The following is a 27,912-nucleotide window of genomic DNA, read 5'->3' on the forward strand; positions in this document are numbered from 1 at the left end:
GGTTAGGTCGGCTCAATTTTGGTATCAACAGAACCCCTCATGTGCTTCATTTCGGGGATTAATCTCCCATGATGAGGATTAGCATTTAGGACCCAACTCTGATTCAAGAACATGCGACATTTTTCTTACATGTATGGGTGGATGAGAGTTGGAAAGGTGGCACTGCAGGTGGAGTAGGATGCCTGATCGCCAATCAGCATGGAATCATTATGTGCATATCCGATGTACTAAAGGATGTCCATGACGCTTGCTCTGTGGAAATTGGAGCAATTTCCCGAGCGACAAATCTTTTGTTGCAAAGGTATCCGGGAGAAACTTTTCATATCTACTCAGATTCAGCGCCCATCATTAAAACCTTGCACCTTATGAGCTATCATTCAGATTCGCTAACAGATGAAGCTTGAATAAGAATCACGGATCTTCGGACTTTTCTTGAAAGTTCTAATCAATTTAGCTATGGATGGTCTTCAAGATATTCTAAAAATGCTGTAGTTGCAGATCGATTGGCCAACTGGGGGCTCACTAGCAACAAACTGTCTTTTTGGTCCTCTGTAGATGAATTCTCTCAAATTGTACCTCCCGTTTGATAAATAAATTCGCCTTCGGGCGTGTTTTCCCTAAAAAAAAAAAAAAATCTCCCATCTCGCATACAAAATTTATTTAAACTTTAAATCATTTTGAATCGACTATTTAATCTTTCAAAATTTTGATTTTACTATCCGACATTCAATTTGTTTGAGTTAAGTTAGTCTACGATACTTTAACTTTAAAATTTAAACTAATTACTTACTTTTATAAATTTATAGTCGTGAGAATTACATCATTATACTAACTAAACTTGTAAAGTCAAACAATGCATTCAAAATTTGAATTTAAATTATCCTTAATTGAGTGAAATCAAATAAATTGAAAGATTAGATAGTAAAATTAAAATTTTGAAAAATTAAATAGTCAAATCAAAATAATCAAAATTATATATAAGTTTTGTACATTTTTACCAAATAATAATAATAATAATAATAACAGAATTGTAATGTATTATTTAGAATTTTAAGTTTCAAATAAGTTTAGGGCTTTAATTAATAGGTAAAATAATCATAGTATTCTGTATACATTCGTTTCTTCGTTCTACATTTTTCTTAACATGGTGACGAGGATTTATTAGTTGAGACAAATTCAATACTTAGTAGATAATCCGTTTTAGTAGTAATACGCAATCAAACACCTCACTGGATATATTATTAATTATTGTTTCGCAAATGTAGCTCATCATAATTCATCCTTAAGAACGAGTTATGCTAATAAGAAAAAGACAAATTAATATGATAAGCTTGTTATTTTAGGGTCTAACTTAATTAATTAGGTGTAACTTTAAATATTGTATATATATAGTATGAGTTTTTTTTCTCATTCCTCACAAGCAAACATCATTAATAAGTAATTTTGGTAGTGTTGGACCAATTGAACAGGAGAGCAATTGCAATTTTGTGGCATCATTATTTTTTTTTTTTGTTGTTGATAATATTAATTAGTGTGCTCACTTATTTCCAATGAGGAAACATCAAATGCATGTAGTCAATAAGGAAAATGCTAGAAGTTTAGATGAACTGTATTACTTTAGGTGAGTACTAGATATTTGCCAACTTTAGGGCTAATCAAGGGATTAATAATTTGATTTCTGGTATATTAGGTTCAAACTTAAGGGTTTATGGCAAAAGAGGTCCAATATTTTAAATTAGGGTTAATTTCATACAAGTCCCTGTAAATATAGTGAATGATAAATATATTCTTACAAAATTCAACTTTAATATGTTGTCCAGCAAAAGTCCTGATGTTTTCAAATGTATATTCCTGCTGTTAGAATCTGTTAGAAAATTTTAGTTAATCATAATTAAATACTTAATCCTCGTTGGTTTTTGATATTTCACCCCTTCTTACATTATACTGTTATGGTCTTTGGAGGGATATAGTTGTAATGACAAAATTTAAAATATAAACATTCTCTAATGGTAACAAACCAGAAGGACATACATATATAAAAATATTATGACTTTTATAAAAGCAATATATAAAAATTGAATTTTATGAGAATATATTTATCATTTACTATATTTATAGAGACATGTACGCAATTAACCCTCTAAATTACAATTGGTCTAGCTTACTAGGCTTTGAAAACATTGTCCAGTAGTAAGAGTATTAATGGTTAGTGTCAAGGACTTAGAATTTTCTATTTATCTGTCCCTTAACCTTTGCAATAATCCAAACTTCAAAGAGCACGCATAAATTGATCTTTCTGAAAGCTGTTGTGGGAATTTAGACTGCGATCGCGAAAGCTGAAAAGTCATAAATTGTCTTAGAATTTTCATAGTATATAATGAATATATAAGTAGTTGAAAATTACAGCCTTCTATTGTGGCTTGCAGATTTACACTATTTTACATCTTTATGTTTGTACTTCCTGCTCTTTCTAGTAACACAAATTTTAAATTTTTTTCTCCCTCTTGCACTTAGCTTTAGATGTTGCGTATCATATTAAACAAATTTGATTTTGATTTAGAGATATTCATACATAAGATTCACCTTGAGGTGCCTAGAAAATGCTAGCTTAACATTTTCAGTCTAGGACCGACTGTTTCTAGAGCAAGTGGCAAAAGACTTGGTGGTTGGTGCCCGAGACCCAAGTTCAAATCCTAGTTGATTCACATTTCCAGCTAAATTTATTTCTAAATGAAATAAACGAGGCAGGTAACATGCTCTCTCTCTCTCTCTCTCTCTCTCTCTCTCTCAAAGAANAAAAAAAAAAAAAAAAAAAAAAAACTTAAGAAATTTGGGCCAAATTATAAAAACACTCTTTGCACTTTAGTTGTGTCGCAATTACTTTCCTGCATTAATTATCCTCCTGTAGTTTGTCATTATTTTAAATATATTCAAAAATTTTAAATATTTATTGAATTTAGTTACGAAATTTTACAGAAAAAAAATTGGTAGATGAAATTAGTTATAATTAATAAAAAAATTGTATAAATTGATTAAATTATTCTAAAAACAAATTGAAAATTATAAATTGAAATAGAATTTTAAAAGGTTGGGTTACAGATTTAAAATGGTCTATAGTTCAGATAAATTTTGTATGTTTTTACCAAAATTTTATAATGAAATTTATCAATTAAGTCATTTTCATTTTGTCATTATCTAGTTCAAAAGGTTATAGTTATATATCTTAATTTATCTTATTGTCACTTTGTCAAACTGTGATTCAAAAAATTGAATCTAATTATTCTGTAGTTATCAAAAATCTTTACTTTGGTATTCTTTTTTATAATAAATATTTTAGTAAAAATAAAAATAAAATTATAGAATAATTAAATATAATTTTTCGAGTCATAAAATGACAACATAAAAAAATTAGCTAAATCATGTGGAAGCAAATTGAAGTTTACCTTTAAAATAAGGCTAAAATATATAAAATCTCTCGTACCAGATTTTCAATTTTTTCCTCTGACTTTTAAATATTTATACTTTCAATTTTTCAAAATTTTAAGTTAATGTACTTAATCTCTTTCTATCATGATTCTATCATTGGTCCGTTTATTTTTATTAATTTATAATTGAATATACTAAAAATATATTTACGGAATTTTTTTTATATGTTAGCCTAAAATTAAATTCAAAAATTGAAGGAAAAAAAAAAATTGCTATAAAATGACCAGTGAAGCTATAAACCCATTTTTGTTTCAACGCGCTAAATTTTTATTCGCGCCAAATAAAACCCACCCTTCTCTCTCTTTATCTCTATCCACGACATGATCTTATTGCCACCTCGTATTCTCCAAAAACTCCATTTTTATTCTTCTTCTTCCTCCTCCTCTTCGTCCATTATCAACCTCATCAACGAAACTCAAACCCTACAAACCCTAATCAAGAGCGGCTCCGCCCCCTCCGCCCAAACCCTAGCCCCATTCCTCTCCTTCCTCCTCAGATCCCGCAAGCCCCACCTCCTCCTCCGCCTCTTCCCCAACTTGTCCTCAGAACCCATCCGATCTGACCCCCGAACCCTAACCCTAGTCGCCCGCGCCCTCCTCGAATCCCACCGCCTTGACGAAGCCGCGCGGTTCATCTCCCGCGACGAGGATCGCCTCGGTTTCGCCTCCGACATCGGGCTTTGGGACTCTTTGATCCGTAGAGTTTGCGTCTTTGACGCCGACCCACGTAAAGCCCTAACCTTGTTTCAGGAATGTGTGAGGTATCGCGGTATAGTCCCTTCTCTTATTACCTTTCGCGTGTTGGTATCGTCGTTCTGTTCTCAGGGTGACATGGAAAGTGCAGTTGAGGTGTTTGACGTAATGCTTGTGAGAAAAAAGGGATTTCCGATCGATAACCATGTGTGTAGTTTGATAATTTCTGGGTTTTCTAAGATTGGGAAGCCCGAATTGGGTGTGGGATTTTATGAGAGTTTGAAGAAATTTGATGGGTTTTTGCCCAATTTGATAACCTATACAGCTGTAGTCGATGCTTTGGGTAGAGTAGGTAGAGTTGAAGAGGCCTCCGCTTTGGTTCGAAAGATGGAGGATGAAGGAGTGGCTTTGGATGCTGTTCTTTATAATAGCTGGATTTGCGGGTATTTGAGAGAAGGGTTTTTGATGGAAGGGTTGCGGAAGCATCGTCTGATGGTAGATAAAGGCATAGTTCCTGATGTTGTCAATTATACTACAATAATCGATGGGTTATGCAAGGAAGGAAATGTAGAAAAAGTAATTGGGTTTCTAAAAGATATGGAGAAGCGGAACATTAATCCTAATTTGGTTACTTATACAGCAGTAATTGGTGGTTTCTGCAAGAGGAACAAATTTGAGGAGGCATTTTGCCTCGTGAGGAAAATTGAGGAAATGGGTATTGTAATTGATGAATTTGTTTTTTCAATCCTGATTGATAGCTTGTGTAGAAAGGGAGATTTGGGTCGAGCTCTCTGTTTGTTAGAGAAAATGAAGACTAAAGGAATTAAAGTGGGAATGGTCACGTATAATGCGTTGATCAACGGGTTATGCAAAGCTGGTAAGATAAATGAGGCAAATGAAATTCCCCAAGGTCTTAATGGTGATAATTTCACTTATAGCACTTTATTACATTGTCACACAAAGGAAAGCGATGTGGATTCTGTGATAGGAATAAAGAGTAGGTTTGAGAATGCTGGCATTTTGATGGATGTTATCACATGTAATGCACTTATCAAGGCAATGTTTGTTGTAGGTAAGGCAAATGATGCTTGTAATTTGTTTGATGAAATGCCTGAGATGGGTTTAACAGCTAATTCAATCACCTACTGTATAATGATTGATTGGTATTTGAAAGGAGGAATGATTGACAAGGCATTAGAACTGTTCAATGAGTATAGAAACTCTTCATCATCCTATGATGCTGTTGTTCACAATTATGTTATCAGTCGTCTATGTAATGAAGGAATGGTAGATAAAGCCATTGAAGTTTTTGAGGACCTTATTGCAAAAGATCTTATACTTGATTCAGTTATCTACAGAAAGTTGATCAGAACCCATTTTAAGGAAGGTGCTGAAGAGGGGGTCTTGAAGTTCATTTACAAGATTGAAGAATTGGAAATTGGGTTATTCTTTTTGATATGCAATGATGCTATTTCTTTCTTAAGCACAAAGGATTGCTCTAAAGCTGCATTGGATGTTTACTTGTTATTGAGAAGGAAAGATTTTGGTGTTACAAGTAAAGCATGCTATGTTCTCCTTAAAAGTCTTCTTCGCAACGGTAATGAACATATTGCTAAGGTTTTATTGAGTGAATGCGTTAAATTTCATGGGATTTTCGAACCTAGAATGGTTAATTTATTGTCTCGGTACCTGTGCAAGAAAAATGTTGAAGAAGCTATTCAGTTTTCTAATAATATGGGCAATCAGAAAATTTCGATCAGTGTAATTAGAGCAACTATTGATTCTCTAAAGGAAGGTCGACTCCATGATGCATATAACTTTGTTATGAAAACTGAGGAAAATGGTATGCTTTTGGATGAAGCTGTTTATGCTATGGTAATTGATGGGCTTTGCAAAACAGGATGTGTCGAAAAAGCATTAGATTTATGTGCAAGAATGAGAGGGAAAGGAATTGATCCAAATATTGTTATCCACAATTCAGTACTTCATGGTTTGTGCCACCAAGGCTGTCTTATTGAAGCATTTAGACTATTTGATTCTTTAGAGCAAAATAACATGCTTCCCACACTAATCACATATTCCACACTTATTGGTGCTTTATGTAGAGAAGGGCTTCTACATGAAGCAAATAAGTTATTTAAAAGTATGGTTATTAGGGGAATCACCCCTAATACTCGTGTTTATAACTTAATAATAAGTGGGTATAGCAACTTTGGATTAATTAAACAAGCACTTAAGCTTCTAGCGAATTTAGAGGAGAACTCTCTACTTCCTGATGCATTTACAATTAGTGCTATTATCAGTGGTTATTGCTTAAAAGGTGATATCGAAGGTGCCCTAAGTTTCTTTGATGAGTATAGAAGGAGAGAAATTCTCCCGGATTTTTTGGGTTTTATGAATTTGGTAAAAGGATTGTATGCAAAGGGAAGGATGGAAGAAGCTAGGAGTATTTTGACAGAGATGTTTCAGTGTAAAGATATAGTTAATCTTATAAATAGTGCAGGAGATGATCTTAATGCGGAGCCATTAGTTAGTCTGCTATCACTTGCGTGTAAACAAGGAAAAATTCAGGAAGTTATAGTTATTCTAAATGAGGTGAGATTGTTATCCATCTCCTCGTCGAATTCCGCCAACCATAGTAGACTCACCCAACTCAAGAATCTGCAAGATATCGAGGCTGTAGATGTTCCTAGAAGGTTCTTCGACTGTTTAAATTCGCGGGTAACAACGGCAGATACAATTTATGTGAATTACAATTCACCAGAGATCGATGAGCACAGTAACATGGAGGAGTGTAATGACTTGATGGGGAAATCACTGCATGATGACTTTGATTCATACTATCCGATCATTGCTTCTCTGTGTTCAAAAGGGGAATTGAAGAAGGCCAATAATGTCGTCAAAGCAATGCTTCTAAATTCAGGATAAAACATTGGTATCAACCTCCGGATTTTTCTAGGAAGTCCCGAATTTTATGCAGGAAGTCTAAACTTGCCTTCCAGAACTGCAATGAACCGCCAAAGTTGATTTGTGTAGGTATGTTATTTTTCCGTCGTGTATAATTTCTTTATTTTGTTATTCATTCATTTGTTTTGTTCAGAGGTCTCTTTTTCTAATTTCTATAGCTATCTTTCAATATTCCTGTTTCTACTTCTTTGTTCATATCGTCGGCTTTCCAAATGATCGTGCAAACTCCGTTTTGGTCCCACATACTTGATTCATGCAGTATCGTTGGAACTTATGTAATTGCTTGTTTTCTTGTTTCCCTTGTCAACTTATAGATGAAATTTTAATACTTAATTTCCTTTATGCTAGTTCTATTATATAATCAGCTCCAACAGAACATTATGAAGTGATGTGGAGCCCATCTAGGCTGTTTTTGCAGTTCCTGTAGAAAACAGTTGATTCTTGATTTTGATTTTAAGAAACTAGTAAATGAGTGAAGCCAAGTGTAACATTATACTAGCGAAAATAAAATATATTGTCTAGATATAATATTTTAGAAAAACTAAAGAGTCTAATCATGAATTCCACTTTGTTGAAATGAATACAAACAATAAATTAAGTAGTCAAGGAGTTGTTGTTGATCAGCTCATTGTGTTACGGTAATGAGTAATAAAACAGCTCTCTATCTTCTGGAAGATTCCGAGTCTTCTACATTTGTTTTGCATTTGTGTGGTAATAAGTTTAACTACGTTTAATTTTTGTCAGCTTTAACTGTGTTTGAATTTGATTTTTTTTTTTCAGATTTCTCTTGATTCAAATATATCTTACGTTACAATTTGAAATCTTTATTGATCACATCCAAAGTTATTTATAACACTGACAGATTTGTTAAAGATTGTGTACTGATAAACCAAAACACCTCTATCCTGCATAATTCTTAGCTCTCTATTGGATACCATGAAAAATGTTGTTTCTTGTGATTTGAATTCTTTGTCCTAAGAAAATATTACTGAACAAATATGATGATGTCAAAGTTTTCGCATCTAGCTCGGTCATTTGTTCTTACTTGCAAATTATTTGTTTATTTTTGTATTGTAGACTCCAATATGCTCTCTTTTGTTTACTTCTTAATAATGTTTTTTACATGAATAGGCAGTTGTTAAAACAATGATGCAGAGCGGAGCTGAGAACATGTAGCTTCTTTAATAGAAGATTCTTCTCATCTGCACTGGTTATCTCATCTGCACTGGTTATCGGATGAGGACGAATGCCACGCTCCTTGAAAGCATATCTATAACCCAATTAGTGATCTAAAATCGAGCTGGAGTTACATTTAATAGTACTTAAACACTCTGAGTTGGATTTTGTGGTGATCAATTTGGAAAACCAGAAACAAAGGAATGCATATAGCGAGCTACGGGGATGACGCTTCTCTTGGTGACTTATGGATAAGCCATCTCAACTATCTGAATCAAGGATACATAGCAGCCTCAGCTTGTATAGTTTACCAGATTCTTGGAGATTCAATCGAAACAGAGTTGTCGATCCTGTTGCGGAGGATTGAGATTTGTGCATTAGAGGGAAGAGATTATTATTATTATTATTATTATTATTATTATTATTATTATTTCATCCCCTCATGGAAACTGTAAGTGTTTGTGCCTTTACTTATTTACTTATCTTTTTTCTGCCAAGAACAGTAAAAGTTAAGAAAAGAAAAATATAGTAGCGTTGAAACGGTATTATGAATCGGTCGAATTAGCTCCAGTTTGAAGTTTGAATTTGTCTGAATTTCGTCAGCAGTGTTCTTGTTGGGTAACAGAGTTGGGATAAATATCTCCGCTATCGCGTTAAATACAATGGTGGCATGAGTTATCCTTAGAATTGGATTAGTGAAGAGACTCCTTATCCTGTGAATTTTCGACAGGGTGGTGGAGTTTCTTACAGTCCCCATGAATAGGCGGTTCCGGTCCCAAATAATCCCAACTTTTTTGAACCAAACAGAGTGGCAGAACACTTAGAACCTAAGTTCTCTTTTCGGCGAACACTTACCGTTCTTCAAACCTCACACCAAAATTTTCCTTTTAGCGTGCCCTTCCTTGCTTTGAATCTCGCAGTTTTTTATGTATCTAATCCAAACACATGCATATGATGGTGCAGGTGAACTGTGGAGTAATCGGCATATGCTCCCTATATTTATCATCCTGTGATAGAATTGAGATCCATAGCTTGGTTTAAAAATTTTGTGACCATGGCATCCAAAACTTGGAGCTGTTCTCTCCTACATTTTGTTGTCAATAGCATTGTGCAACTATGCGTCGGCACACATCTTGTCATAGTGCATTTCAAGCTAACTAAACGACCAAAACAAAAAATTTCATCCACTGACAGATTAAACTATATAAACTTTATATTTAAGAGTTAAAATTATAAATTATCGCATAGAATTCCCTTTAAAATGCCCCAAGTTCCCTGACAGCTGATCATCTTTTGACATGTAAAATACAATGGAATTCTTAAAATTTCCCTTGATATCACACTGTGGGATCATCTTTTGTCCTCTACATTTGAATGATCATTCATTTATGTTTTGTCGTCTATACTTTGTGACACTTCGTATATCAGGAAAACATGTAAGCGAGAAAAAGGAAACAAGTAGAGTCTGGAATCTGCATGCATCTCATTTCCTTTAAGACAGGCAAAGGTTAAAAGAGCAGTCGAACAAAGAACTAAATTGCAAAAGAAATAATAACAAATCTTTTGAGAAATTTACGGAAATCGTGCTTGCTGTTACAGCTGTGTTACGAAACTAATACAAAAGAGAAGCAAAAGAATTTTAAAAGAAGGAACTAAAGAACCGTGAATTACAAAGAATTGTGAAGCAGAATCAAAAAAATGCAGCTAAGAACATTTTTAGGGAGACTAAGCTTGCCTTTGCAGGACCATCAGAAGCCTCAACAGTCGAAATGCCAAGTTGTCAAATGATTAAATGCCAATGCCCAGCCACCTCGCCCTCCTTTGTCAGCATAAGAGTCACGGGAAAAAAAAAAGAAACTTGGGTCAGCTGTACAAGGAAAGGAATCACAGATCGCCCGCTGCTATATCAGTTTCTGGAAGAAGGATTGAACGTGGTTAAGAGACGCAAACGAATTTATAGAAGAAAAGTTCTCGTAGTGGTCTTTAGGTGGCCAAGGCATTCTTGAGGGTTAGCATAGAAATAGTCTTCTTCTTTTGGTCGCCCGGGGATGACTTTTCTTCTCGTCGGTTGGCCCATGCGGTCCTTGTGGATATCCTTCACGGCGGCCGAGAATTCGGCCCATGAGAGTTTCCCATCCTTGAGAAGATCCAAAAGCTCCACGAGTTGTTTCTTGTCTAGCAATATAGTCTTTCGAAACCCTACATACCTACATTGCCCACGAGAGAAACTGTCAATGTACATTTTCGAATAAAAGAAACATAATGCATAATGTTATTACGGATATGCTCCAGTTATGAAATGGCTTAGATACCAAACTACGTAACAGACAATTCTAGTCTTTTGGAGTTTTACCCTTAAAAAGCCTAAACAAGAAATGGTTTAATATTTCAGCTTGCTTTCTTAATTTGGAGAAACAGCATGAGAAGGTCATTTGCTCAGTTTGTCATGAGAAGCTTGCGGACTTGATTCTCTAGAGCAAAATATTAAAAGGAAGGATTTAAGTGCCATCACACGAGATTGTGCTAAAAACTAGTCGGCATTGTACAGCATGGTGAGTGCTCGCCATGTTGATATGTGCCGTTCACAAAAAATACATGTGTGCCGACACATAATGGTATGGAATATTTGTTTTCTTTAACAACAAAATATTTCAACTACTTATTATGTATCTTTATCAAATCTTTTGAACTTAGTTTAGAAAATTACTTACTAATTTAAAAAAAAAGAGAGTTTTGAGCTATACCATTTGCACAGGGGCGATATTGTGCCGATATCTTGTTGGCGCGATACGGCATGGTATATATAGCTCATGCCGATAAGCACTTAAATGTCACACTTATAGTGAAGCTTATTACTCAAAATTATAAGATAGAAAATTACAATGTAACTAAAAATATACACAACCTATGCTTCTAAAGAAAGCCACATTCTGGAATGGAATATTTTCTTAAAAACAAAAGCTATGAATTCTGCCAAATCTTGATTCTGCATACCAAGCAATTAATGGGTATTGAATTAAAAATAAAATATACGCATACCTGCGATGTCCTTCTACGACTCTCGCCATGTTTCCATCATAGCTGGGGATGAAAATGTCACTAGCAACAGAAACCAGATAGTCCAAAGCCGCCATTTGTGTTGAGTGGTTATGGAAAGGCCTCAACTCATCCGGAGACAGAAGCATCTCCTTTCTTACCTAAGAGTTTTCTTAAAAAATGTCAAAATTAAACAAAATAAGAAGGGCTAATTTAATCCTTACGCCGCAGAAACATCAAAATTTTGCGTATACCCCTCAAAAATTCGAAATATTTCAGATGCCTTGTAAAGACACATAAATTATCAAAAAAAGGCCCTTTTTGGAGGGTATTTATGAAAATTGCAGGTGCATTTTTCAGATTCACTTATGATATTTTTATTTGCATTTTGGAACATCCTTTTTATCTACAAAAGGCCATTGTGATGATGCTTCCGACCTTTGGAGGGCATCTATATTATTATATGTATTTGGAGGGGGTAGAATTATAATTTTGCCCTAAAAATTTAGCAGGATGACATACTTCTGATGGACAGAGAGAAAGAAATGGCACTTAACAATTTTAGGAAATGCTGCCCTCAGAGTAGCAAGCCTTCTATCACCACCATAGATTTCGCCAGAGGCAATGTATATTAGAGTGTCCCTTGTGAATCCTAGTGCTCTAAGAACCAGTGTTATTTCTTCGGGTGTAAGAGGGCACAATCCTTCCAGCCTTTTCTTTTCAGAATCAATTTCCTTCTCTTTCCACCATGGATATGCATATCTGTAGGTTTCAAAGATGATAACCAAGCATGATTATTAAGTTCATTACAAGGAAAAGGTTAAAATGAAAACATAATAATAATACAAAAGACTACAGAACCAAAAATACGAACTTATTCTTCTGAGGTCATACACAAAGATTAAGACAAAAACACCTTTTGAAAAAACAATCCACTTTTATTGCATGATGCAAACCCTTTCGAATATTTCCAACATTAGGCTAAAAATATCCCTTCATAGTACAGAATGGCTGAATTATATAGTGCACATATCATTGCATTAAGTACAGAGGGCATTCTTGTCAATGGAAAAGAATACTTGGCCTGAAGTTGCAAAGTCCAATAAAAAAGCGAGAGTTTCTTTCTGCAGAAGTCTCACACATGAAGAATAACCGAAATGTAAAGCTAAGACAGAAACCTCATTCTTGTGAGTTCCTCTGTTTCTTTGTCGGAGCATCCATGTGTACAACCAGAAAAAGCGAGCATGTCCATCTCATATCGTAAGTGGAGCACAACAAAAGGTCCACTTCTTCGAAGAATTGATAAAAGCTTGTTGCCTAGGGCTTCTATCTGTGGAGTAAACCTTATTGCCTCATAGTTAACACGGCAACGAAGCCTTTGGAGCTTAACTGCTAGTCCATTGTTTGCGAGGCGTGCATCCGTTTTATTGAAATGGATCACTCTATGCTTCCGTATAAGAGGTAAGATCTGCAATAACAAATAGATCTCAAGATTGCATGCTTTTTAGAATGTGTCAAAAAAAAAATAAAGATAAAATGTATGGATAGTCTGTACTCTCCTGATATTGCAACTTATTTCTCTTGACTTTAAACACTTTGGTCCCTAAGCTTTCTCATAATTATCAAAGAATTTTGTTTATATCTTGTAAAATGACCATTCGGCACTTCTCTATAAAATAACTTTGTTTCAAACTTGTCGGAAAAGTCATATAATATCATATTCCTTTCTTACAGCCAGGGATGGAATTGCAATCTATGAGAAAGTTCCAAAATTGAAGTATTCAAATATTATCCATACATCATATTATGATTTGAGAAATGTCTTCGTTATTGACCTGTTTTAAGTAATATCTCTCACTGGACCAGCTGATTGGAGGCATCGAGAATGGTTCTTTAGCAATTTTTCCAATGAACTTCTGAGGAAGTCCTTTTACAATCTTTATTTCGTCTCTCAAGGAATTAATGAAGTGGTTTACATCAAAAATATCCCCAAAATCACTGCAAATTACCAGCTTAATTAAGAAACCAGAACTTGGAAAATAGTAATATAGGGCAGTAAATTATTAGGAGACTACATACCTCGGATCAGCCCAGAAAGATGTTTTATCAAGTTCTGGAATCACCAAGGTCAGGTTTAGATAGCGTGCAACCGTAACCATATCACAAATCTGCAAAGGAACCCACAAATTATGGTGAAGATATATAAATTAACAATACATACAATAACTGCCAACTTGGCGTACCTTCTGAATAGCTTCTCTGCTCAGAAAGGCAGCAGGTTAGCATTTATATAAACAAAACAGCCCCAAAAGCAGTAGCTCCAATTCGAAGCTTCTACTGTGGCTATAGTGGGAAGTTGTTAGGAGGATTCAATGAAAAGCTACAAGTGAATCACCTCTACAAAAGCTCCAACTAGGTCAAACAGGCCTAAAGTCCACTATCAGCATATTCTTCAACAAGGCAAAAGATGATCTTAAATAGAAGAAAAGAGTTTACAAACCGCTGCTCTCATTTGGTTCAGGCCCCCATTGCAGGACACGCGAAGATAACCATTGCTTTTGTACACTCCTGCAAAGGAGGTAACAAGGCTTTGATTCATCGAGAGAAATTTTCTGTATACTCTAATAGCATGGCAAACAAAACAAATAGGAAATAGTTACCACGGAACCTTTTTCCTAAATTTTTGGCGCTTTTTAGATCTCGTAAGGGTTAGCAGTCGGTTGTTGACATAAATGCAAAGAGAGGTAGTGTACAACCACATTATTACGATGGGACTACGATATCATGCATATGAAAAATGGCTAAAATTGTCAGCCAATAATGCTTGTCCAAGAAAACAAGCTAACTGTGGCACAATATAAGTTGAATGACATTGATATGAAAAAGAGCAAAGATTATCCGAAATACCCCTTGATTTCTCAGAATGGAAAAAAGGGGGCGTAAGCAAATGATGTCTACTCTAACTGTAATACACTGAACTTTCGCAAATTGCAGAGTTCGAGTGTGTGGAATGAAGTGTGGAGTTATCCTACATGTTCTATATGACTTGGACAAGTTTTTGAATAAATTAGAGAGTGATTGGAGGGTTAAAAACGAGAAAGTGCATTGAACTGGCGAAATTCAGCTTTTTCTGCTTGGTGTACCGGTACAGCCATTATGGTGTACCGGTACACAGTGGCAATACCTAGCAGCAAGGCTATTTTGGTAATTTCACCTCTTGTTCCTATCTTTTTGAACCCAGCACGACCTGGGATGCTCAGAGGAGGTTGCTAGAGTTCTGAGAAGGCGTCTTTTACCTTCTTCTCTCTCTCTCTCTAGGAATTTTCTCTCTCTAGATAAAAGTCGCCGTTTTGCGTCGTTTTCGTCGTCTTGCTCGATCTTCGCTGGTTGCGGGTGTCACAGAGCTCACGTGGACGTGTGAGAGAGTATTTTGGAGAGCTTTTCGCAGCTCTGAACCAGTGAAGTGCTGGTTGGAAGCTTGAGAAGGTAATCGACTCGATTTTCTCCATTATCAACGTTCTATTAGTCGATTTAAGTGTTGCTTTTGCGTTTTTGCTTCCGACAGACTTAAACTGAGATTTTAGCTATTAAATATGAGTAAATTAGCTGTGAATTACCCTTCTTCGATCAGGGATAAGCTATTTTGAAGCTTAGTAGGGATAATTAGTTCACTATGAAGTTATTTCGGAACTATATGCGAGTTGTTTGAGCGACCTAATGCAGTTTGGAACTGATTCCTTCGCAGCAGGTTTTCGACTCATTTTGAGCTAATTTGTTGACTTTGGGGACTAGTCTAGACGTGTTCTAACCTGAGGAAAGCAGGAATTTCGGTTAGAAAACTGAATTCGCAAGATTCCGACTATATTATTAGTAATTGACGACTTTGTTGTCGTTTTGGAAATAGTTCGCCGCGGGCGTGCAACGGACCTTCGGATTACCTCCGGCTGATGCGTGAGGGATTTTGGAAGCTTAACTTGAGGTATTTATTGAGCCAAAACAGGGATTTAAGCTATTCCTATGTACTAAGTGCAATTACGCCGAAATTGGACCTTTCGGTTGAAGTTTTAATACGATATTCATACCTTGTGCTCAGCAGGATTGAGACCTAGTGGAGCTGATCCTGGGGATTCCTTTGGACTAATTTGAGCTTAGTTCGAGGTGGGTTTGACCTAACCAGAGCAAGTGAAGCTTCCCTATATTCTATATGTATCTATAGAATAATCGCATAGGTGTGGAACATGTCACTGTAATGTTGATGCTTAAGTTGACTGAATCTCTATAAAGTAGAGAACATATTTACATGAAGTATTTAGATTTATATTCAATTCAGTTGAATGACTTATGAACAAGTGTAGGATGCACCTATAAAAACAATGCCATTGACTCTAAAGTAGAGAACCATGACATGCTTTGGGACTGTTGGTAGTGTCATGATAGTGAAAAGATTCTAATGCCAGGTGTAAATTAGCATTACTCTTGCATGCTTACTAAACTAGTGGATTCTAGTTGTTGGTAATATTTGTTATATTGAAATGCCGATCGAGGATCGAAACTGAGAACATTGCAAATGACAATAAGATAATTGAGACATGTGGACAATGGAATATGCTTGCTTGCCATCGTGCTCATTCGCACACGCTTGTGAGGGTCGCTCCCTACAAGCCGGCACTCCGGANACACCGATCTTAAATTGAAGGATCCGATTATCTATTTTTAAGACATCGTTCGATTTTGACCGTTCATTTTATGACCGCTTGATGGACTTTATTATGATTTCGAAAAATTACGAAATTTATTTTCTAAAAGTCTCAAATACTCTAGATTATATTTAACAGAGTGGATCATCGATTCGGAAGCTCCATCATCAAAAATAACTTATGAGTACGAAGGGCCCAATACTCATAATAGCATAGTAGCCCTACTCTCTCTCTCTCTCTCTCTCTCTCTATATATATATATATATATATATATGCTTTTATGATGTTATATATAACAACATTTGAATTAAAATTTATTTTTTAGAATATTGATTTATATATTTGTGGTTTCATAACTTAAAAAATTTGTTAAATTTAATAGTTTTTTTAATTATTAATTGTTAAATATTCTAATTTATTTGCTGCTAAATAATTTAATTTATTAAATTCGATTAATAATTTGATGATTAAAAAATTATAATATTACTAGTTAAGGGACCCGCGCGATGCTGCGGGTAGTTATTTTAAAATTCAATTTTTAAAATTAAGTACAAAAATTAATTTTAGAATAATTATGGAATATTACGGACAAATTACAAAACAATTTTAAATAAATGTAGCTATCATCCCTAATATAGAAAAATATAAGGCGCTCTCTCAACAATAAGCTATTTTGAAATAATTCTTCAACTTTATTAAATATTTTTTTTATCTTGTTCTCTTTTGTTTTCTTTTATATTACTAATTTTGTAATATTGTTCATATTATTTCTAATCTTTTAAGAGGTACAAATGAAATTATCCCATGCTAATTATTCTAAACATAGTCACGTGCCTAAGGAATAAATGGTGCAATGAGTACATTCAAAATTTTTAGTACTCATGGTAGTCCCCTATTAGTTAGTGAAATAAAAAGAGAAATCTTTCCTTGCATCTGGTGTGTAACATTAGTTAGTATACTTTATATGATTCTCGCAACTAACTTTCGTAAAATATAAAATTATGTGTAATTTATATTTATATTTATATTTAATACCAACAATCTAAACTATTTAATAATTATTTATATATTTTAAAATTTACAATAAAAGAAGACTAAAGTAATGACAGAAGACAAAAGAAAAGGATCATTGCAGTTTGTGGGAAACTTCGAAAAAATTAGGTAAATTTTTGATAAAAATTCTGAGATTATTTGGCATAGCATTGCATAACATTTTTGAATGGATAAGCGTTATTAACATACCACTTTATATTCTTGGTATATTTTTCACGGCAACACAATTTTTAAAAATACCGTCATCCGTTGGTTCAATTTTACTTTCTATTCCTTCCGTGGCAATCAAAATTGAGAAGGGAATCGGAAAAATAATATTTTTAGATCGTTTGGCATAGCCGCATATAACAGTTTTGAGTGGATAACCGTTATCAATAGACCGCTGTACATTCTTGATATTTTTTTTTACTGCGATATAGTTCTCAAAATTATCTTCTGCTGTTGGTTCAATCTTACTTTCGATTCCTTCTGTGGCAACAAAAATCGAGAAGAGAATCGGAGAAATAATTCTTAAAATATACTATTAAAAATAGTATAACTGATATTAGAGATCGACTTGCTTCTCAAAATAAGAAGATGTGGAGTAATATTATAGGCGCACTGGAGGATGTAATGGAAGAGTTGTTTTGTATAAAACGACAAATAAATCTATTGGATATGAGAAGCGAGTCGGGTTATAAGGCTATTAAAGAAGATCTTAACGAAATGAGGAATCAGGAAGATTTTAAACATATAAGGAATCGAATTGAAGATATATGTATCAAGCTAACTTCAACGACGGGAATTAAGAATTTCGTTCGTTTGATTTCTCCAAAAGGACACATGAAGGATACTTTCTATGTAAGAAAGCAATTACAAGATATTCATGCGAACTTAACTCTCATTAGAGACACTATTGATATCCTGTATACAAATTTTTCAGCTAAATCCGACGGCCTAGCAGCAGCAGCTGTCGCAAGTAGTGGGGAGGAGTTTCAAGATCACAGTAGAGAGTTTCAGGATCCCCTTTGACATGCTTTAGATGGTTTATGAAGTTTCTGCTGTTTGATATTGGTAGTCTTGCAAATAACTCTGACTTTTATGGAATGCATGCAACTGTGCTAGACGGTCATGTGAATATTGATTTTAGTTCGAAATTTGATATTTTGATCAAAGTGTGACCGAGTACAAATGTACAATTTGCTCCATGCACAAAATATGTGATATATGGAAGGGAACTCATAAATAACAATCAAAATATCAAAATAGCAAATTGTACATTTTTGAATGGATAAACGTTATTAACATACCACTTTGTATTCTTGGTATATTTTTCACGGCAACACAATTTTCAAAAATACCGTCCTCCGTTGGTTCAATTTTACTTTCAATTCCTTCCGTGGCAACCAAAATTGAGAAGGGAATCGAAAAAATAACATTTTTAGATCGTTTGGCATAGCCGCATATAACATTTTTGAATGAATAACCGTTATCAATAGACTACTGTATATTCTTGGAATTTTTTTCAAGACGACACAGTTCTCAAAATTATCTTCCGTTGTTTGTTCAATCTTACTTTCGATTTCTTCTGTGGCAACAAAATTCGAGAAGAGAATCGGAGAAAAGAATTCTTGAAATATACTATTAAAAATAGTATAACTGATATTAGAGATCGACTTTGTCACGCCCTGCTACCAACGGCCTATTTGGACCGGGTCGCGGCGCCGACGACAGNCGTTACACAATGCTCCAGACTTGGTTTTTAGCTTGTTTTCGACTCTATTTCGCGCCGAACAACACTAAAACCTTTCTAACTCTTTTAGAACTCATCTTAACCCCTCCAACCTTGATAGAATGTTAATTGGAACTCGTCCATTCATCTTATTCGCATGCTTTAGCTAATTTGGCTAAAGCTCGATATTTCTTCCGAAACCTCGGGGGTTACAGACTTGCTTCTCAAAATGTGAAGATGGAGTGTGATATTATAGCAGCATTGGAGGCTGTAATGGAAGATTTGTCTTGTATAAAACGACAAAAAAATCTATTGGATATGAGAAGCGAGTCAGGTTATAAGGCTATTAAAGAAGATCTTAAAGAGATGAAAAATCAAGAATATCTTTTAGAGATAAGGAATAAGGAAGATCTTAAACATATAAGTAATCAAATTGAAGATATATATATCAAGTTGAGTTCAACGACGGAAATTAAGAATTTCGTTCATTTGATTTCTCCAAAAGGACACAGGAATGATGGTTTCTATGTAAGAAAACAATTACAAGGTATTCATGCGGACTTAACTCTCATTAGAGACACTATTGATATCCTGTATACAAATTTTCCAACTAAATCCGACGGCCTAACAGCAGCAGCTGTCGCAAGCAGTGGGGAGGAGTTTCAAGATCACAGTGGGGAGTTTCAAGATCCCCTATGATATGCTTTAGATGGTTCATGAAGTTTCTGCTGTTGGATATTGGTGGTCTTGCAAATGACTCTGGCTTTTATGGATTGCATGCAACTGTGCTAGACGGTCATATGAATATTGATTTTAGCTCAAAATTTGATATTTTGATCAAAGTGTGACCGAGTACAAATGTACAATTTGCTCCATACACAAAATATGCGATAGATGGAATGGAACTCATAAATAACAATCACAATATCAAAATAGCAAATTGTACATTTTTGAATGGATAAACGTTATTAACATACTACTTTATATTCTTGGTATATTTTTCACGGCAACACAATTGTCAAAAATACCGTCATCCTTTGGTTCAATTTTACTTTCTATTCCTTCTGTGGCAACCAAAATTGAGAAGAAAATTGGGGAAATAACATTTTTAGATCGTTTGGCATAGCCGCACATAACATTTTTGAGTGGATAACCGTTATCAATAGACCGCTCTATATTCTTGGTATTTTTTTCACGGTGACACAGTTCTCAAAATTATCTTCCGTTGTTTGTTCAATCTTACTTTCGATTTCTTCTGTAGCAACAAAAATCAAGAAGAGAATTAGAGAAATAATTCTTGAAATATACTATTAAAAATAGTATAACTGATATTAGAGATCGACTTGCTTCTCAAAATGAGAAGATGCGGAGTGATATTATAGCAGCACTAGAGGATGTAATGGAAGAGTTGTCTTGTATAAAATGACAAATAAATCTATTGGATCTGAGAAGCGAGTTGGGTTATAAGGTTATTAAAGAAAATCTTAAAGACATGAGGAATCAGGAAGATCTTAAAGATATAAGGAATAAGGAAGATCTTAAACATATAAGGAATCAAATTGAAGATATATGTATCAAGCTGAGCTCAACGACGGGAATTAAGAATTTCGTTCGTTTGATTTCTCCAAAAGGACACAGGAAGGATGTTTTCTATGTAAGAAAGCAATTATAAGGTATTCATGCGGACTTAACTCTCATTAGACACACTATTGATATCCTGTATACAAATTTTCCAACTAAATCCGACAGCCTAGCAGCAGCAGCTGTCGCAAGCGCTGGGGAGGAGTTTCAAGATCACAGTGGGGAGTTTCAGGATTTCCTATGATATGCTTTAGATGGCTTATGAAGTTTCTGTTGTTGGATATTGGTGGTCTTGCAAATGACTTTGGCTTTTATGGAATGCATGCAACTGTGCTAGACGGTCATGTGAATATTGATTTTAGTTCGAAATTTGATATTTTGATCAAAGTGTGACCAAGTACAAATGTACAATTTGCTCCATGCACAAAATATGTGATAGANCACGGGGCCATTAGGCGCGGCGCAAGCTGGACTACCTTGAGTAGATCCCTGTGAATGAAAGGAAAGTGCTAAATGACACTGGACAGTAATAAATATTTTCCAGTTACAGTGTACAGTAGTTATTTACACATTTGTGCTTATGTTCATGTTGTATTCATGCTTACAGTAGTTGCTCACAGTAGTTGCTAAGCTTTATGTATTCAGTTGATTCATTAAGCTAGTACATGTGGTTTACATGCTTATTAATTGTTTAGCATTGGAAAAGTATCATGCAAATTACATGCTCTTTACATTTTAGCATCATACATATATCATGCAATTATTGCTTTTACTTACCTTTAGTACATCATGAGCCTAGTGGTGTAATTCGCCGAGGCTGGCGGCTTACCCACTGGGAACTATTATTTATAGTTCTCACGCCCTTTTGGTGGTTGTTTTTACAGAGCCATCTACAAGAGAGGCTAGGGATCGTGGCAACGGAGTCGCGTCTAGCTAGACATTGCTAGGAGCATGCTAGTCGATCACCTTGCTACTCGGGCTACGACCGAGGGTGATGTCCCGATGTATAGAGAGACCACCATTGTACCTATTCTTTTTGTATACCCCGTGATATATATTTACTGTTGAACCAGAAGTGATTGTTGAGATTTTGGATTGTATACTCTTTGTTCTTTTACTGATAGTATATCGACTTGTATATTGCTCTGATATCAGGATAAGACCTTCTTTGTTTTACTTTCTATCGACTTGGTTTCTTCGTAGACGCCTTATATACTGCAGGTGTATGGCGGGTCTGTGCACGTACCGGATATGCTTCCGCTGGTACCCGGGCGTGACACTAACATAATTTCATAATAATCAACAAAATAACCTTAAATTGTCTACTAATTATCAAAACTATACAAGTGGAGAAACATGGCTTCATCGGACCTGGCTTCCATTAGTCCAATTCATGATTCTTGGTAATAGTTACAAATATTGAACAATTTGCTTACACAAATCAGTCACATGAGTCTAATGTAGAGTATGTAGAATATTCTCTATAGAAACAGAGAAACTCTAACTGATGATAATAGTCCTCTGAGGTAAGTAAGATACCAACTTTCCTTATTCCACTGTCTTTCTATCTCTTCTTTCAGCCTTATATACCTACATCTTTTATATTCAGCTGTTCTTGCATTATCCACATACTTGCTATAATAAATGCCAAATATCCACATCGTTTCATCACACCATGGTGAGGTTTTAGTACTGGAACAATAATAATTTTGAGTTTCTGATAGTAGGTCTCTCTTCCTCCCATATCTCAGCTTTCATCTAAAGAGTGTTCATGCCAAACGTATAAACTAAGCAAACTGAAGAACAATATTGTTGATTTCAACAACAAAATAGGGTTTCCTACATGTTCTTAGTTATGCTATCTTGCATACAAACCATCTCTAATTAAGCACAACATTTGCATAGGTGTCTAAAGTGAACTCGATGATATAGAGAACATCATCTTCTTGACTCTTTAAAGGGCAATTATCAAGGCCCATAACGTGTTTGCCAACCAAAGCCTTCTAATATCCTTCTAAATCTTCAACATGCATGTAAGTCTAACGATAAAGAGAGAAATAAATCAAGTACTAGATATTAGTTATGACATATGAAAGACCTTTCTTCGTAACGGCATGTACCTAATACGATAATTAGCATGTATTACAACAAAAAATGATAAAAAGGTACATATTAACTGAAGGCAACTTTCGTAAAGCTCACCATACATGATTTGCAAAATACATACTTTAGTTTTTCTAGTGTAGCACCAAAACAAAATTATCTATTCATGCATGGGCAAAAGATCATACGTTATCAGTTTATCACACATTATTATCCAATCAAAATCAAAAGAAACATAGCCTTGAACATGCTATCTCACCAATCATAACAGTTAACCAAAAGAAGAAACTCAAGCACAAAATTAAAACCTACATTGTTATGACAAAGGTGATCTTGAAGAAAAGAAATGCCATAAGAGNAATGGAACTCATAAATAACAATCAAAATATCAAAATAGCAAATTGAACATTTTTGAATGGATAAACGTTATTAACATACCACTTTATATTCTTGGTATATTTTTCACGGCAACACAATTTTCAAAAATACCGTCCTCCGTTGGTTCAATTTTACTTTCTATTCCTTCCATGGCAACCAAAATTGAGAAGGGAATCGAAAAAATAATATTTTTAGATCGTTTAACGTAGCTGCACATAACATTTTTGAGTGGATAACCGTTATCAATAGACCGCTGTACATTCATAGTATTTTTTTCACAACGACACAGTTCACAAAATTATCTTCCGCTGTTGGTTCAATCTTACCTTCGATTCCTTCTATGGCAACAAAAATCGAGAAGAGAATCAGAGAAATAATTCTTGAAATATACTATTAAAAATAGTATAACTAATATTAGAGATCGACTTGTTTCTCAAAATGAGAAGATGCGAAGTGATATTATAGCAGCACTGGAGGATGTAATGGAAGAGTTGTCTTGTATAAAACGACAAATAAATATATTGGATATGAGAAGCGAGTCGGGTTATAAGGCTATTAAAGAAGATCTTAAAGAGATGAGGAATCAGGAAGATCTTAAAGAGAAAAGGAATAAGGAAGATCTTAAACATATAAGGAATCAAATTAAAGATATATGTATCAAGCTGAGTTTAACGACGGGAATTAAGAATTTCGTTCGTTTGATTTCTCCAAAAGGACACAGGAAGGCTGCTTTCTATGTAAGAAAGCAATTACAATGTATTCATGCGTACTTAACTTTCATTAGAGACACTATTGATATCTTGTATGCAAATTTTTCAACTAAATCCAACGGCCTAACAGCAGCACCTGTCGCAAGCAGTGGGGAGTAGTTTCAAGATCACAGTGGGGAGTTTTAGGATTCCCTTTCACATGCTTTAGATGGTTTATGAAGCTTCTGCTGTTGGATATTGGTGGTTTTGCAAATGACTCTGGCTTTTATAGAATGCATGCAACTGTGCTAGACGGTCAGGTGAATATTTATTTTAGTTCGAAATTTGATATTTTGATCAAAGTGTGACCGAGTACAAATGTACATTTTGATCCATGCACAAAATATGTGATAGATGGAATGGAACTCACAAATAACAATCAAAATATCAAAATAGCAAATTGTATATTTTTGAATAGATAAACGTTATTAACATACCACTTTATATTCTTGGTATATTTTTCACAGCAACACAATTTTTAAAAGTACGGTCCTCCGTTGATTCAATTTTACTTTCTATTCCTTCTGTGACAACCAAAATTGTGAATGGAATCGGGAAAATAACATTTTTAGATCGTTTGGCATAACTGCATATAACATTTTTGAGTGGATAACCGTTATCAATAGACCGCTCTATATTCTTGGTATTTTTTTCACGGCGACACAGTTCTCAATTTTATCTTCCGCTGTTGGTTCATTTTTACTTTCGATTCCTTCTGTGGCAACAAAATTCGAGAAGAGAATCGGAGAAATAATTCTTGAAATATACTATTAAAAATAGTATAACTTATATTAGAGATCGACTTGCTTCTCAAAATGTGAAGATGCACAGTGATAGTATAGCAGCACTGGAGGATGTAATGAAAGAGTTGTCTTATATAAAACGACAAATAAATCTATTGGATATAAGAAGCGAGTTGGGTTATAAGGCTATTAAAGAAGATCTTAAAGAGATGAGAAATCAGGAAAATCTTTTAGAGATAAGGAATAAGGAAGATCTTAAACATATAAGGAATCAAATTGAAGATATATGTATCAAGCTGAATTCAACGACGGGAATTAAGAATTTCGCTCGTTTGATTTCTCCAAAAGAACTCAGAAAGGATGCTTTCTATATAAGAAAGCAATTACAAGGTAATCATGCGGACTTAACTCTCATTAGAGACACTATTGATATTCTGTATACAAATTTTCCAACTAAATTCGACGGCCTAGCAGCAGCAGCTGTCGCAAGCAGTGGAGAGGAGTTTCAAGATCACAGTGGGGAGTTTCAGGATCCCTTTTGACATTCTTTAGACGGTTTATGAAGCTTTTGCTGTTGGATATTGGTGGTCTTGCAAATGACTCTGGCTTTTATGGATTGCATGCAACTGTGCTAGATGGTCATGTGAATATTGATTTTAGTTCAGAATTTCATATTTTCATCAAATTGTGACCGAGTACAAATGTACAATTTGCTCCATACACAAAATATGTGATAGATGGAATGGAACTCAATAACAATCAAAATATCAAAATAGCAAATTGTACAATTTTGAATAGATAAACGTTATTAACATACCACTTTATATTCTTGGTATATTTTTCACGGCAACACAATTTTCAAAAATACCGTCCTCCGTTGGTTCAATTTTACGTTCTATTCCTTCCGTGGCAACCAAAATTGAGAAGGGAATCAGGAAAATAACATTTTTAGATCGTTTGGCATAGCCGCACATAACATTTTTGAATGGATAACCGTTATGAATAGACCGCTATATATTCTAGGAATTTTTTTCAAGGCGACACAGTTCTCAAAATTATCTTCCGCTGTTTGTTCAATCTTACTTTCGATTCCTTTTGTGGCAACAAACTTCGAGAAGAGAATCGGAGAAATAATTCTTGAAATATACTATTAAAAGTAGTATAACTGATATTAGAGATCGACTTGCTTCTCAAAATGTGAAGATGCGGAGTGATATTACAGCAGCATTGGAGGATGTAATGGAAGACTTGTCTTGTATAAAACGACAAATAAATCTATTGGATATGAGAAGCGATTCAGGTTATAAGGCTATTAAAAAGATCTTAAAGAGATGAAAAATCAGGAAGATTTTTTAGAGATAAGGAATAAGAAAGATCTTAAACATATAAGGAATCAAATTGAAGATATATGTATCAAGCTGAGTTCAACGACGGGAATTAAGAATTTCATTCATTTAATTTCTCCAAAAGGACACAGGAAGGAAGCTTTCTACGTAAGAAAACAATTACAAGGTATTTATACGGACTTAACTCTCATTAGAGACACTATTGATATCCTGTATACAAATTTTTCAACTAAATTCGACGGCCTAGCAGCAGTAGCTGTCGCAAGCAGTGGGGAGGAGTTTCAAGATCACAGTGGGGAGTTTCAGGATCCCCTTTGACATTCTTTAGATGGTTTATGAAGCTTCTGCTGTTGGATATTGGTGGTCTTGCATATGACTATGGCTTTTATGGAATGCATGCAACTGTGCTAGACGGTCATGTGAATATTGATTTTAGTTCGAAATTTGATATTTTGATCAAAGTGTTACCGAGTAAAAATGTACAATTTTCTCCATGCACAAAATATGTGATAGATGGAATAAATTGTACATTTTTGAATTGATAAACGTTATTAACATACCATTTTATATTTTTGGTATATTTTTCACGGCAACACAATTTTCAAAAATACCGTCCTCCATTGGTTCAATTTTACTTTCTATTCCTTCCATGACAACCAAAATTGAGAAGGGAATCGGGAAAAAAATATTTTTAGATCGTTTGGCATAGCCGCACCTAACATTTTTGAGTGCATAACCGTTATCAATAGACCGCTGTGGCAACAAAATTCGAGAAGAGAATCGGAGAAATAATTCTAAAATTAAAACCTACATTGTTATGACAAAGGTGATCTTGAAGAAAAGAAATGCCATAAGAGTTTTTTATCACAAAACTAAAACCTACATTGTTATGACAAAGGTGATCATGAAGAAAAGAAATGCCATAAGAGCTTTTTATCATCATTTAAGAAAAGTAGGGAAGCACAGAGAAAGGCCCAATCTTGGCATATGAATCTATCAGCCAACATAAATTCCAAATAAACAGTCGAAAGAAAAAGAAGAAAGAAACCCTAAAATCATATCTCGTGTCACCTATAGCTAACTATAGCGCAGGAACAACCACATTCAACTGGAAATCACTGATTTTACTTCCCAATAAAGTAGCAACACTCACAAGATAGGGCATCAAGATTCACATTCCGATCATAAGATCTCTTAAACAAAAAAAAATTAGTAGAAAAAGCACAACAAAAGACCCAATATTTTACATAAATTCATTAGCCGGTGCAATTTTTGAAGTAAGGATCACAAAATGGACAACAAAGAAACCCTAGATCCTATCGCTTGCTCCGAGATGCCTAATTAAAGCACAAGAAGAACCACATTGGACTAGAAACCAAAGATTTCGCATCCTAATTCGGTAAAGAGAGCCAAGATCTGTAAGAAAGAGTCAACATTGAGCATCACATTGGGATCATACCACGAGATCAACAACCCAAACCGAGAGAGAGAGACTCACTCCTCGGGAGGAGCGCGGGCGGAGACGAGTGCGAGCTGCGGAGGGCGCCGCCCCCCTCCTCCTCGCCGAGCACCGCGGCGGCGGCGGCGGAGGCGGTGGCGTTGGGGCCGCGGCCGTGGCGGTCGAAGCAGGGGGAGGGCCACGAGGTGGGGAGGCGCGGGGGGCGCCACGCGCCGGAGATCGACGCGAGCTGCATCAGCGCCGTCCACAGCAGAGCGCTGGTCCCGACGCGGAGCGCCCACCGCCGGAGTCCCCCCCGCCGCCTCCCTCTTCCGCCGCCCCTCGCCGCCGTCGGCGGCGGCGTCGGCGTCGGCGACGAGGGCTTCTTCCGCGGCCGTCCCCCGTCGTCGGCCATGGCCCCGCCCACGCCCCGCACCCACGCGCGGAGAGGGCGCATTATTCATACAATACCCAGGAGGGGGAAGGGGGAGAGCGTTAAAAAGAATCGAGAAGCGTGCTATAGAGGAAAGAGAGAGAGATGGGGATAGTGCGCTCACTGGGGGAGTAGAGAGAGATGGGGATAGTGCGCTCACTGGGGGAGTGATGGACTGACTTGGAAAGGGTGGGAGTTAGGAGATGCTTTTTGGGCGTTTTTTCATTTTAGTGTTTTAGATTTTACTATTATATTGTTTTTATTTTTCTTTTAATCAAGGTTTGGGTTAACTGCACACCATTGGGTTAGACTACCTTTACTAT

General features: G+C 35.4%; 2 protein-coding genes across 3 annotated transcripts; one reads left to right on the plus strand and one right to left on the minus strand.

Annotated features, from left to right (window-relative positions):
- On the plus strand, positions 3,756-8,717 carry LOC109720774 (pentatricopeptide repeat-containing protein At5g57250, mitochondrial). 2 transcript variants are annotated; one of them, XM_020248086.1, is made up of 2 exons: positions 3,756-7,214; positions 8,277-8,717. In XM_020248086.1, the coding sequence occupies exon 1, from the start codon at positions 3,807-3,809 to the stop codon at positions 7,104-7,106; it is 3,300 nt and encodes a 1,099-aa protein (XP_020103675.1). In that variant the 5' UTR covers positions 3,756-3,806; the 3' UTR covers positions 7,107-7,214; positions 8,277-8,717. The 2 variants fall into 2 exon arrangements, with proteins under 2 accessions (XP_020103675.1, XP_020103676.1); XM_020248087.1 differs by having other exon boundaries at positions 8,281-8,717.
- On the minus strand, positions 9,855-27,739 carry LOC109719878 (uncharacterized protein At1g04910-like). The gene is made up of 8 exons (XM_020246711.1): positions 27,217-27,739; positions 13,858-13,925; positions 13,437-13,525; positions 13,193-13,355; positions 12,536-12,825; positions 11,915-12,119; positions 11,361-11,518; positions 9,855-10,528 (listed from the first exon to the last, which is right to left on the minus strand). The coding sequence occupies exons 1-8, from the start codon at positions 27,611-27,613 to the stop codon at positions 10,276-10,278; spliced, it is 1,623 nt and encodes a 540-aa protein (XP_020102300.1). The 5' UTR covers positions 27,614-27,739; the 3' UTR covers positions 9,855-10,275.

This window comes from Ananas comosus, linkage group 14 (genome assembly GCF_001540865.1).
Source record: "Ananas comosus cultivar F153 linkage group 14, ASM154086v1, whole genome shotgun sequence".
NCBI classification, from domain to species: domain Eukaryota; kingdom Viridiplantae; phylum Streptophyta; class Magnoliopsida; order Poales; family Bromeliaceae; genus Ananas; species Ananas comosus.

Bases quoted from the DNA above. Each gene is read 5' to 3' on its own strand.
- LOC109720774 (XM_020248086.1), top strand. From the start codon at position 3,807: ATGATCTTATTGCCACCTCGTATTCTCCAAAAACTCCATTTTTATTCT.
- LOC109719878 (XM_020246711.1), bottom strand. From the start codon at position 27,613: ATGCGCCCTCTCCGCGCGTGGGTGCGGGGCGTGGGCGGGGCCATGGCC. The intron at 13,526-13,857 runs GTTTGTAAACTC...GTTCCTTTGCAG, and splicing joins TGAACCAAATGAGAGCAGCG to ATTTGTGATATGGTTACGGT. The intron at 10,529-11,360 runs GTATGCGTATAT...TGGGCAATGTAG, and splicing joins GTCGTAGAAGGACATCGCAG to GTATGTAGGGTTTCGAAAGA.